Below are 13419 nucleotides of genomic sequence, written 5' to 3'. Positions count from 1 at the left end.
TGCTTTTGATGCCAAGGGTAAGGTTCAGAGAAGTCGACACAGTCCCCGCAGTGATTGAAAGAGAACCAAAACATTCCTTGCTGGGCTGAAAAGGACATTGAAGGCAGACCCAAGTCAGTCGATGTCAAAACTGGCACAAAAGCGCAGAGTGAGTCGTAGCACCATCAGCAGGGCAGTCAAGGAAGACCTTGGTATGAAGTCATACGTAAGGAGAGTCCGTAACTTTTTAACTACCCGCGCAAAAGCCCTAAGAGCTGAAAGATGCCCAAAGCTTTTGAACTATCTGAAACACAAAGGAGGACATGTCCGCGTTTTTGTTGACAAGAAAAAGTTCGTTGTTGATGAGGTTGCAAATCGCCAGAACACTCGGGTAATTGCCTACGATCCTTCAGAAGGTCCTCCTGTGATGCAGAGCAAAAATCCCGCCTCTGTGATGGTTTTTTGCAGCCGTCGCAAGTGATGGTAAGGTGATGCCTCCTCATTTCATCGAAGCGGGCCTTAAAATCAACACAGCGGAGTACTTGAAAATTCTGAAAGATGTTTTGATGCCTTGGATACGTAGGAACTACGACCCCTTCAAAGTGATGCTCGTTCAAGACTCTGCGCCCGCTCATGGAGCAAAGAAAGTTCAGGATTTCCTGAAGGAGAATCTTCCTTTGATGGTCCCGAAGGATATTTGGCCCAGCAGCTCCCCAGATCTGAATGTTTGTGACTATTGGCTGTTTGGCGTCATTGAGGGAGAGTCTAACGTAACTTCACATCCAAGTGTCAACTCTCTGAAGGCTGCCATTCGTCGGGCATTTCGTAATCTTGACCCCGAGGATGTAAAAAGGAGTTGTTCACGGTTTCGCTCGAGAATCTCCCAAATTAAGACGCAAAGGCTGCTCACATCGAATGATTTTGTTCTGTAGACAATAAAGAAGAAATAAATATAAGTTAAAGTTACGTTTTATCATCATTTGCCTTTGAAAATAGCGAATTTACAAAAAGTTATGTTAGTCCCAATTTAGTTGCACGACCCTGTAAGGAGCTAACAACAACGAAAAATGATTATCGTAAAAACAAGGCACGTCTATTGGTCTTGCAAAGACGAAGGCCAATAGGAAAAAATGGCATAGGAAAAAATGGCATAGGAAAAAAGGGCATAGGAGAAAAACAATCAGCCGGAAGAGATTTTCACACGTGAACAGTTTTTGAAAAGAAGCTACTGGAATAGGAAGCTGTATGTTTTTGACAATTTAATAACCAAACGCCATAAGAATTACATTTTTCCTTTTAACTTTTAATTTTCCGACTATAATACGGTCATCTTCAAGTCCAACGTAAACGAGTTCTTGATGAGCTGCCCCCTTAAGTAATCCAATTCACCAAATTTCCACGACACTAACAATTACTACAACAGTGTCTCACTGACTGTACACTCATTAACCCTTATCCTTGAGTAGCCTCCGGGCCTTGATAAGTGGTGACTCCTTTGTAAAAACAAAAAGAAACAAAAAAAAAAACAGAGATGTAACATTGCAGTGATGGGTCAGAGTCTGGAACTTGGTAGATAGTGTGGGTCTTATTAGATCATAAGTTCTTTTTTGGATCCTGTTTAAGAAGGGGGGGGTGCGCCAGCCCAGATGTGACGACAATCCTCCACAAAGGGGTGAATGAAGGAAAACGGTCAGCTGGAAGAGATTTCCACAAGTGACCAGTTCTTGGAAAGAAGCTACTGGAATAATTGATACGTCGAATAACACAGCACGCATCCATTTCTTTTTCTTTCTGCGTAATCGTAGTGGATGGTCTTAGACTTACATTTTTGTTCATCGCTTGTATTTCATCTTCCAGGTTTTCTTTTTCTTTTGTTGTTATAAACAGTTTTTCCTCCAGATTCCGGATGATTACTGCAGAAAAAAAAACAAAAAAACAAAAAAAACCGACACATTTCATAAAAATGGAAAACACGTTATATAGTTGTTATGTTTGCAAACATTGGATAAAAAAACATGCACAGTGGAATTACAGGTTGCTTGGAAAAATGACGTACATTTTGAACACAAAGTGGTCAAAAGAACAGAAACGGATAAGAACTAAGATGTGGAGAAAGTCATATTTAGACTGACGGATGGGGGGGGGGCTTTGTCTTGCCGTAAAATACGCCTAAATATGATATTTTAATTTATCCAGATTTCGTATATATCATTATAGAGTCGTGATTTCAAAAGTAAAAAAAAGTATTTGGTTGCCATCAGTTAGAAATGAAAACGAATGCAAAACTGTAGCATTCAAAGCTGGTGACGTTACCACTGTGACACACATATGAACTGATTAAAAATTTAAACTAAAATGAATGTAGAAAATACATATTTTCAATTTTGATGCCTTAAAAACTATTTTAACTAGCTAAAGATCCATTAAAAAAAAAAAAACGATCCATAAAAAATCCAATCATTTGAGGCCCCTACTGCTGCTCTGCGACTTTTAGTTTTGGAAGAGATAAAGTTTGAAAATATGGAGACAGACAGACATAGTGAGTTTTATAGATTAGTTGTAAAAATTTTTTTATAGATTATCAAAGTTTATTTTTTATGGCAGACTATTATCCTCATCTTCCTTAGTTGATGTTTAGTCCGCAATTAATAAATAATGCTGATCTCAATTATGAATTCCAATTAAAATAATATATATTATCATAGTTGTTCAAAAGTTTTATAGATTATCATAGTTGTTCAAAAGTTTTATAGATTATCATAGTTGTTCAAAAGTTTTATAGATTATCAAAGTTGTTCAAAAGTTTTATAGATTATTAAAGTTGTTCAAAAGTTTTATAGATTATCAAAGTTGTTCAAAAGTTTTATAGATTATCAAAGTTGTTCAAAAGTTTTATAGATTATCAAAGTTGTTCAAAAGTTTTATAGATTATCAAAGTTGTTCAAAAGTTTTATAGATTATCAAAGTTGTTCAAAAGTTTTATAGATTATCAAAGTTGTTCAAAAGTTTTATAGATTATCAAAGTTGTTCAAAAGTTTTATAGATTATCAAAGTTGTTCAAAAGTTTTATAGATTATCAAAGTTGTTCAAAAGTTTTATAGATTATCAAAGTTGTTCAAAAGTTTTATAGATTATCAAAGTTGTTCAAAAGTTTTATAGATTATCAAAGTTGTTCAAAAGCTTTGTTATCCAAGTGATGCCAGTGGAGCACAGGATGGAGATGGTATTGATGTGGATTTAAAGATATTTTCATCCGATAAATTCATCAAAGAAACTCAGCTTCTGATTCCCTTGATATGCAACCAAATAATTCAAACCTTATCTCTTATAGATATGTTTACTTTGAGACGACTGCGGGATTCTATTTGTGCTGTTGGACACGTCTATCAAATGACAGATCTGGCATCTGTAGTAGATGGCTTTTTGGAAATAATTTTAAATGTTAAGAAATTATGCTTAAATATAATTAGGATCAAATTGATAACAAAAAGGAAACTTAATTTTTCTTTTTAAGTTTCCTGATTTTGTTCTAGCAAGAGATGAGGCATCCTTCCAGATGTTAAACGTTCACCCATTATCTCATAGATTCCAACCGAGAGAACTTTTTAAGATTCTAACCTCTCCTTTAAGTACAATTATTTGTATCTTACTTGCACTTGGTTCACTAAGCATATTTGCCAGGTAGTTTTTAAAATTCCGTTTCATGAGTCTAGTTGCTCCTTTAGTTACTGGAATGATGGAGATCTTCCCAAGATTCCAGTTTCTTTTCATGTCATACCTAAGACCTTGGTATTTCATAATCTTTTCTCTAAGCCAGCATCCTTGGTGACACTAATTTCTACTAAGGTTGTATCCTTACCCTTCTTGCTCCATATCACTAGGTATGTAACTGTAGGTATTTCATGGTGAATGGTGGATGACTTATTTCCAACCGTTATTTCCGGTAAACATGCTTCCAGGACTTGCTGCTACATTCGATATTCGACTTTTTATGGATCGTCCAGTGGAGGTATTTATACACTCCATTCTGTTGCATAGTCTAGTAGCCATTCCCCAGCAGAACCTTACAATTAGATGTGTGACACAATGACGTAGCTCCCATTTTGGGGGAGCTGCAGCTTCTACATTAACATACCTTATACCTAATTTGTGACTGTGTTTGTAGGGAGGCGTGAAAGAAAGGCGTTATTATTGAAAAACATGACAGCTTCAGTAACTATTGTCAATCAGGTATAACTCAAGCCAAGAGTGACAGTTGTTTATAATATTGAACCAAGTCAAAACGATATAAGATCCAGACTCATAGATAAGCAAACCAAAGTCAAAGGGAATTCAGTTATTTCAGCATCATCTGTGAAACCAGAAATTATGTCCATGCCCACATCAACTGTCAGAGGACCATCAATTATTTCACAATTCATTCACGTGGCTAGAGCTTCCGACGCCTAACTCAAGGCAATGTTGAACTTTCACTGTACAAAATGGTCGAAGGTATGCAAAAACAAAAACCTTCAACGTTTGTCAGCATCAACCATCATTGTCGGAAGGTGATGGATGCAATCATTTTGAAAAACATGACTGTTTCGTGAAAATTGCAGAATCATAGATTAAAACAATTTCATTTTGTGCATCAAAAGGCTTAGCACATAGTTATGATGTCAACTGGCCAAACGTGAACAAAATCTGAGATACAACGGCACAAAATGTAGATTAGAAGCAAAACTCCAAGAAAAGCAAAACTTTTTTTCTTGGCCGATTCTGGATACAGGACCTGGTCATGTTATCATATTTAATTTGTAGCATCAATTCATAGAAAATGCATTCTACTACTAGTATGGCAAAATGAAGAATCCTCTCCCTTTTCAGGGAAACTGAGACTTCTACATTAATAAACCTTATACCTAACTTGTGACTGTGTTCGTGGAGAGACAAGAAAAAAAAGGCGTTATTATTGAAAAACATGACGGCTTCAGTAACTACTGTCAATCAGGTATGACTTGAGCCAAGAGTGACAGTTGTTTATAATATTGAACCTAGTCAAAACGATAAAAAACCTTGGAATTGAATTTGAAAGGTCAAACTAAAAAATAAACTCATGATGGGATACAAAAACAAAACAATGTTTAAACGTTATGTATGAATCACTCTTTTTCTCTTTTTTTTTCTCTGTCACTCCCTTTCTCTCTCTTCTAAAAAGACAGAGAGGAGAATTGAATTATAATTGTACTTTTTTGAACCTTGTGCCTAACTTGTTCTGTACTTGTGAAGTGAAAATATGTAATGCAGATGCTTTGAGATTTTGAAAATGTTAGACCATATCAACCAGGTTTGACTGACAAGTGTTTATGAACATTTGCCAGTGTCGAAATAATTTGAAAAAGGTCAGGCTTGCATGTGGGTAGCTGAATTTGAAAAAACAAAACATTGCGTCAAAACGCATATATTTCTCTCTCATTTTCTCTTTCTTCATTGAAAGAGAGAATTGAATATATAATAGTATCATTTTTAACCAGTTGAAGCTTGCATCTTGTACAGATGGACACACCTAGCAGTTTTTGGCTGCACGCATCAGGTTTAAATATGCTCCGCCAGTGTTAAACGTAAAATAAATTTTATATTTTTATAAAAATGCATTTGTTCGCTGTTTCTATACAAGCGTTCAATTTCAGCACGCGGTCCCTGCCATTAATGCCGACGATGGAAACGCTGTAATAAAGCAATGAAGACTCAAGAAGCGACCCATGTCAACCAGTTACAGCCAACGACATATCAACCCGTTGATGTTTCCATATGCCTATCGTTTGATATCGTGTCTCAACCAAGTAACACTTCCCTGCAAGACGATAGTGTCATAGATGTCAGGCGACTCATACTCTCTATTTCTGTGTGGCAAAACATACACTCGTCATTGCCGACGCCATTCATCTTCGAAATATGAAAGGACGTGACCGTTCACCTCATTAAATATCACAGTGATTGCAAGAGTTTTATTACATTGGTGATACGATTGGATCACAGGGAGGAGCAGGTAGCATTATGATTGCAAAAGTTACGTATAACTTCTGCCATTATGAATCAGTAGATGGTTACTACTGTTGACAAAAGAAATAGTGTATGAAGCAGGTGCACACAGCATAATAATGTATGAAAGTGAAACCTGAACAGTGAGGGTTGAGGACATGCGCTGCATGGACAGAAATGATATGATGGACATGTAATACAAGTCTCGAGGACAGGCTTAAATCTAATGACCTCACAAGATTAATATGGGCAGTATAGATAGGTGTGTGCAGAACAGGAGACTTTATTGGTTTGGTCACATTGAAAGAATAAATGAATTTTTGAGATGAGGATTTATTACTCGTATTACTTGGATTCTTCTGACCACCATTCTTATCTTGAGCGATATTTTCACAACGTTTCCGTCAATGTAACCTCGGACTTTCTTCAGCCACGACCGGGTAGAAATCCTAAGTAATTTGCAATTGTATTTTGAGTGTCGTCTGCTCCAAAAATTGAACTTTCAGCCTCCAGAAGAGTGTAACTTATAACTAGGGCTGTGACAACAGAATATTCTTTTCATTCTTTTGACTTTCAAGTATATATCCGATACAGTAAGGCCCAGTCAATCAACCGAGAACCACATCAGTCTATATAAAAACATGTAAGATATGAACTAATATACTCTCAAGAGTCAAAACAATAAAAAGAATATGCTGTTGTCACCGCCCTACTTATAACTGAATTTACCAAGTGCTTTATCCACTACACCATGAACCTGCAAGATAGAATGAGAGCATCCTACCTTAGGTTTCCATTCGAAAATTTGTGCAGATTTCCCCCGAGTTCGATAAGATACACCTGGAGAAGGTTAGAGGTTACATTGTTTGAAACGTTTGAACGAATAACACTAAAGATGAGAACGGTTGTTCGAAGAATCTAAATAATATGCGAATTCTTAGGTTAGTAGATGTTGAGTTGTAAGGAATGTATAAAACGAACGTCATGTTTTACTCACTTATTGGATCAGTTCTCGGCTTTTGGGTTGGCTGCAAAAAAAAAAAAAAAATACAGATGTACTTGAATAAACATGGATGGTGAGTTTGATAGTATTCCAATTTATTAATTTAATTGCAGACACGGCCATTTTTTTTTTTTTTTTACAAGAAGGTCCCCACTTATCAAGGCCCAGAAGCCACTCGGGGATAAGGGTTATTTTGTGTACAGTAATCAATAGGATAGTGTTGCAGTATTCATTAGTATTGGAGATTTGATAAAATGTCATTACTTAAAGGGGGGGGGACGGTTCATCAGGAATTTGTTTAAGTTGGACTTGAAGACATCCATGTTGAAGTAAGGAGGGAAACAGGCAAGCGGTAAAATAGTGAAATAATAACGATAAAATTGTTGCCCTAAAAAAAAAAAAAAAACAGCACAACGGCTTTATTTTAAAACTTTTATTGAAACAAACCAATTCTCTACCACCAACAGCAATGGCCAAGAACACATTACCCGAAAGTACTTCCGTTAAACTCCTCGGCCTAACGTTTACAGGAAACATGAATTGGAATAGATACTTTGAGAACATTGTCAAAGCTGCTGCAAAGAAGGTGGCCTCTCTCTACCGTGCTAGAAAATTACTTACGCCTGAAAGTATCCTGTAGCTCTACAAGGCCATCTTTCGCCCATGTATGGAGCATTGTTGTCACATTTGGAGTGGTGCATCTGCTACTAGTCTCTCACTCCTGGATAGGGTTCAAAAGAGTCGCCAATCCTGAACTGTCATCAAGGCTTCAGCCTCTGTCCCACCGGCAAAATGTTGCATCCATCTGCCTGTTCTACGAGTACTTTAATGGTGAATGCTCTGACGAACTGCAAGCACGATAAACCCGACAAGCAGCTAAGTCCCACCCCTTCACAATAGAGATCCCTAGGTGTAAGAAAACCTACTCCAATAGTTTCTTGCCCAGAACTGATAGACTTTGGAACTCCCTTCCAAGATTCTGCTTTCCCAACTGTACTGACATGCAGAAGTTCAAGTGTAATGTGAACAAACATCTTGCTACTCATCTCCCTTTATAATACCCCTGCAAATTATATCCCCGATATTAGTCCTCTACTTCAAAGTGGTACTGTGCCTTGTTTGGGGTGAAAATTGAATAAAAAAAGGTAACGATTATGTAGTTCGTGTTGACTTTCTAGCCGACTTCGAAGATGTAAGGTGGCATGATATGGCCCTCACTTGAAACCACATGAAAGACCATAATCGTGGGTTGTCTAATGCATTGAGCTGTGTCTTTAAGCATTGAACCATCTGAATTTCTATTTTGAGGGTGCTGGCAATGGTCCTGTTGTCATAACTTGGATCGGTAAACAACAGGAGTTGTACAGCAGCACATCTCCGATTTCGTGGCTCGTTGAACATTGTGTCACTTTCAGACATTATAGACGTTTCCTATCGCTCTTGGGATTTATACACAACTGGCCAACTAGTAGATGGTCTGCAAAAAAAGAAAATCGGTTTTCATCGAATGGAAATGGAATCATGTTGTCTTTTCTAAGGCAACAATTTTATCATTTCACCCTGCATTATGACCTGGATGTAAACGGCAGTAGGATACGTAAGAGTTGTTTCTTTTCAACTATCACATTTCAAAAGTTATTTAAAAATTAATTTAAACAAAAGGATATCATTTCATGGTGCTTGTGTAAATTGGTGATCTTTTAAACCACCACATTTCAGGTGAAAACATTATCTACTTACATGTCAGGTCAAAATTTGTATAAATTCCAAAGATTATAGAAAATGATCGAGTAGAAAAATAATTACAAGTAAAAATAAAAAAATATAGAGTTCAAGCAATTTATAGTTTTTATCGTATGTTCAGTCCAGCTTTGCTCGGACCCTATGTACAGTTTTTTTTTTTTTTTTTTTTTTTTTACACAGAGATCACCACTTATCAAGGCCTGGAAGCCACTCAAGGATAAGGGTTATTGCAAGTACATTACGTTAGTGAGGAGATTTGATGAAGTGTTTACTTAAGGGGGCGGTTCATTAGGAATTTGTTAACATTAGACTTGAAGACATCCAAGTTGTAGTCCGGAGGGAAGCAGGCAGACGGAACAGAGTTCCACAGGCGTGCAGTTCTAAGAAAGAAGCTTTGTTCATGAAATCCGCGTTTTGATTTAGGCACAGATATAGAGTGGGGGAAATTTTTCACAGTGGATTCAGCTAGACGGGTGTTTTTCGTGAAAGATTGGCAAGGGGGGACCAGGGATTGGAGTTCAGACGAGCACCTGCCATGAAAATAACGATAAAACAAGGATAGGCTTGCAACGTTTCTTCTGTGGGAGAGGGGTTGCAGGGTAGAGAAAAGGGCATCCCCCACTAAACCACGAAGTCTATTTTGTACTCTGTAAAGGCAGGATAGGCTGTTTTTGGCAGCTCCTGCCCAGATATGGCAACAGTATTCCATCCTTGGCCGTACTTGGCTTTTATATAGATAGAGAATTGCATCAGTAGTGAGATATCTTCTGGAGCGGTAGAAGGATCCCACCATCTTTCCAGCGACCTTGGCAACAGACTTGATGTACGTGTTCCATAACTTTATGTGCATATGTACAATATTTATTAAAAAGTTTGACTCATATCCAGGTAACCTACATCTAAAATTTCAAGTGTGTAGACCCACAATTGGCGGAGAAGTTTTGTAGAGTCTGCAAAGGTTAACTCTTAACTTTGACCTCTTGGCAGACAAATTTTCGCCAAAAAACCAATTAAAAGGCTTGCTGCATGTCTGAAAACCCTTTATGTAAAATTTCAAATGTTTAGACCCAAAATTGGCTGAATAGTTTGCTAGAGACCACAAAGGTCAAATCTTTTGAATTTTGACCCCTTGGTAGCCAAATTTTCGGCCAAAAAAACGATTAAAAAGCTCGTCCTATGTCTGAATACACTTTAGGTAAAATTTCAAATATTTAGACCAAAATTGGCTAAGAGGTCAAAATTTTTTAAAAATTTAACTCCAATTTTGACTCTTAACATTTATTGTTTTGGGCTCAAATCAAGTTAAAAAGTTTGATCCATCTCCCTACATCTAGATTTTCAATTGTTTACACTCAAAATTGGCGGAGGAGTTTGGTAGAGTTTTCAAAAGTTGGGCTTTAACCCATTGACAGCCAAATTTCTGGCCGAAAACCAATTAAAAAGATTTTTCCAAATCTCAATACCCCTTATGTCAAATCTCAAATCTGTAGAATGAAAATTGACAGAGTAGTTTGGTAAGGAAATGCACACACACAGACAGACATTTTCACTTTTATAGATATACTAGCGAGGGGTACCCGGCGTTGCCCGGGTGTTTGGGAGGAGGGGGGGGGGGGGGTAAAAAAAAAAAAAAAAAAAAAAGTAAGTATGAGGATCGAACCCGGACCGTTGAGGCAAAGTTGTAAATTAAAGTGTGAAAAAAAAAAAAACGTGCGACGTTAACCATTGCCCCACGGCAAGAGCTAACGGAAACACGTTTGAATTTATTTAATTACTTCGATTTAGCAGGTGCTCGTTTTAATGAGTTAATGAGGTCAAGTTTGACTGCGGGATTTCATTTACTGCTGAACGCTTTTTTTCCCCACCCCCAAGATGTTATAGGAAAAAGACTAACCCACATGCGGCGAGCGACAAATATTGAATATTTATCTTCCCGAAATCGACCAAATTAAATAGACAGGCGAGCTTCGTTGTTAACTGTGAGATATTACGATTTATATGTGATATAAAAAGTTTTAAAAAGTTGTGAACCGACCGACCGCTTCTCTGAAAGAAGCCTTTTGTAGACACACAGAAAAAGCGAACACACATACATACATTTTCGCTTTTATATTTATAGATAGACTATAGAGTTCGCAAGATTCAGGGGGAGGTAACTGCAATCAATGAATTTTACTAAATAAATATACACTATCATTTTTTTTTACACACAAAATTTAACATAATTATGACTGATTTTTTGTATTTAAAATGCATTTAGCACGTCATCTTTTTGATCATTTGTTATTTTTGGGAATTTACACTAATTTTGACAAGACACCTAAGTATGTAATATTTTCACCTGAAATGCGTTGGTTTAAAAGACCACCAATGTAAACAAGTACGAAATTGAAACACAGCATGGTATACAGCTGGAACTACCTATACAGACTTAAAAATGATAAACACACGCACAAAAAAAAGTCGTCTGTATACTTACGCCAGAGAAGCATATGCAAATGATGACGAAGATAAGAGATGCGAAAATGCCGACGATGATGTAGGTGAGCAGAATCGTAGGCGGAATTCCAAGAGGTTTTTGTTCCAAAAAGTTTTGCAGTACGTTTGGTGACTGAAAGAAAATTTTTTTCAAGTTTTATGAATGGCGTAACGATAACTTAACGATAATCACATACTATAGAGTTATATGGCACAACCACGTTGACACACGGGTTCTCGCCAGATCACCGAAGTTAAGCAACATTGAACCTGGCCAATAGCAGATGGGTGACCATTTGGGAAGGCGAAATAGCAGATGGGTGACCATTTGGGAAGGCGAGGCGTTGTATGTACCACGAGGTAAAATACCAGGTTGAGAAACTGGGGCGGTCTATCCTTCTCTCGAGGGTAGATGGGACTCTTTTAAATCGTGGTAGGCAACCCATCTAGTGATGGCGTCACAATAAAAAATACCCTTGACAGCCCTGGCAAAGCATCAAGTATTTAGCTACTGACAAGATTTGAATTACACTACAAACTCGTGTAGCGAGTTCAATCTCATAAGAATGTGGATATATTTTTGCAAATGAAAAAATATACTTGCAAAGGAGGATCTATAGAGTTCAATTTTACTGATACTTTAAAATCAATAAGTATAATTTGGGTGCATTTGGTTGAATCAAAAGCAAAATCAAAACTTATGAAGAAAAAAAAAAACATATATATATATATATAAAAAAACTTGGGTTCCTTCAGCTATAATCAAAACCGAAACCAAAACTTAAGAATTCTTGGTAAAATTATATATTACAAGCAATGAAGGTCATAACAAACGACAGCATTCAGAAGAAAAAAGATGTCTAAAATGCAAAATAACACACGCTATCGTATTAATATATTTATGTTTTTATAAAAAAACAAAAAGGTAGACGATTGTGCAGTATAGTTAAAAAAAAAGGGGGGTGAAGAAAATGAACAAAAAATAGACAAAAATGTTTCTGCAGTATAATGAGATTTCAAAAGAATGAATTTTAGGTAAAAACGTTATTAAGTACTTATGTTTCATGTTGAAATTAGTAAAAATTAAAAAAAAAAGATCATGTGATACTATCGAAGCTGCACCCCCACCACCAGTCCCAAATGTTAGGACGTAAATAAACAAAAGTAAAGAAAAAAATATGACAAAAGACAAAAGGAAACAAACGATAAAAAATTTAATATTTTATCAAGTTGTTAGTTTTAAACGTTTAAAAACTTTCTCTAAGTTTTTTTAGTTCGACAGTTTTATCATTTCATGACAGTTATTTGTTGTTAAGGTTATGGTCAGTTAATGTACTTCCTAATTTCCAGCGTAGCACTACTGGAAGCGGTGAAAAGGTGAGTCGGTTCCTCTGCATTTTTTTTTTTTTTTCATGCCTATAAATTATTCGCCATTTTTATTTCAATGATTTTTATAGTTTTGTATATTTATTATATAAATCCAAGTAATTTTTATTTTTAAAATCAAAAAAGAAAAAAAATGTGCTAGATGAATTTTAAACAAAAAACTATCACAATTGCGTTCTTAAATTACGTTTTTAAATGCGTTTGTTTAAATTTTGTAAACATATACTTATTATATAAATCCAAGTAATTTTTATTTTTAAAATTAAAAAAGAAAAAAAAAAATGTGCTAGATGAATTTTAAACAAAAAACTCTACCACAATTGCGTTCTTAAATTACGTTTGTTTAAAAATGGGGGTGGTTATAGTCAGCTAACATATTATTGAATTACTTTAAATTATTTTGGGGCTATAATTTTATTGAATTATCTGGACTATTATTAGTTAACCTGACGAAGGTCAGAGGAATAATTGGCCGAAACGTCATGAAAACAACTAGAAGATGAGGATAATAGTCCAAATAATTAAATAAAAAATTAGAAAACAAACTTCCTAACTTCTAACATGGCTGCTACCGAAAGCAGTAACCAGACAAACGAGTCCCTTCACTTTTTTTCTCTCATGCCTATATCTCCCTTGTACATGTTTTTTTTTTTACATTTTTCCAATCGTTCTTTTTGTATTTAATAATTATTGAAAGTTTTTTTTCAATCTTATTTAAATTAAAGAATTACCGAAATTAGTTTAATTTTTAAAAAATATAATTGAATACACTTTTTGTGCTCTTTATTTCAAAGAATTATTGAAGCACC

The 13419-nt window shown here is 35.9% G+C and overlaps 1 protein-coding gene across 1 annotated transcript in view; it reads right to left on the bottom strand.

Moving 5' to 3' along the window:
- The window catches only part of LOC145258344 (uncharacterized), a 153339-nt gene that overhangs the window by 70110 nt on the left and 69810 nt on the right, over positions 1 to 13419 (bottom strand). The window contains exons 9-11 of the mRNA XM_080116536.1: positions 11226 to 11357; positions 6998 to 7028; positions 1804 to 1892 (exon numbers count right to left, since the gene is read on the bottom strand). Coding sequence (XP_079972662.1) covers positions 1804 to 1892; positions 6998 to 7028; positions 11226 to 11357 — 252 coding nt within the window. The remainder of the gene's footprint in view (positions 1 to 1803; positions 1893 to 6997; positions 7029 to 11225; positions 11358 to 13419) is intronic.

This window comes from Euprymna scolopes, chromosome 33 (assembly GCF_053919585.1).
Source record: "Euprymna scolopes isolate OS-2025 chromosome 33, ASM5391958v1, whole genome shotgun sequence".
Classification (NCBI taxonomy): Eukaryota; Metazoa; Mollusca; class Cephalopoda; order Sepiida; family Sepiolidae; genus Euprymna; species Euprymna scolopes.
Note: the sequence above shows the minus strand (reverse complement) of the source record. Positions and strands in the feature narration are given on the sequence as shown.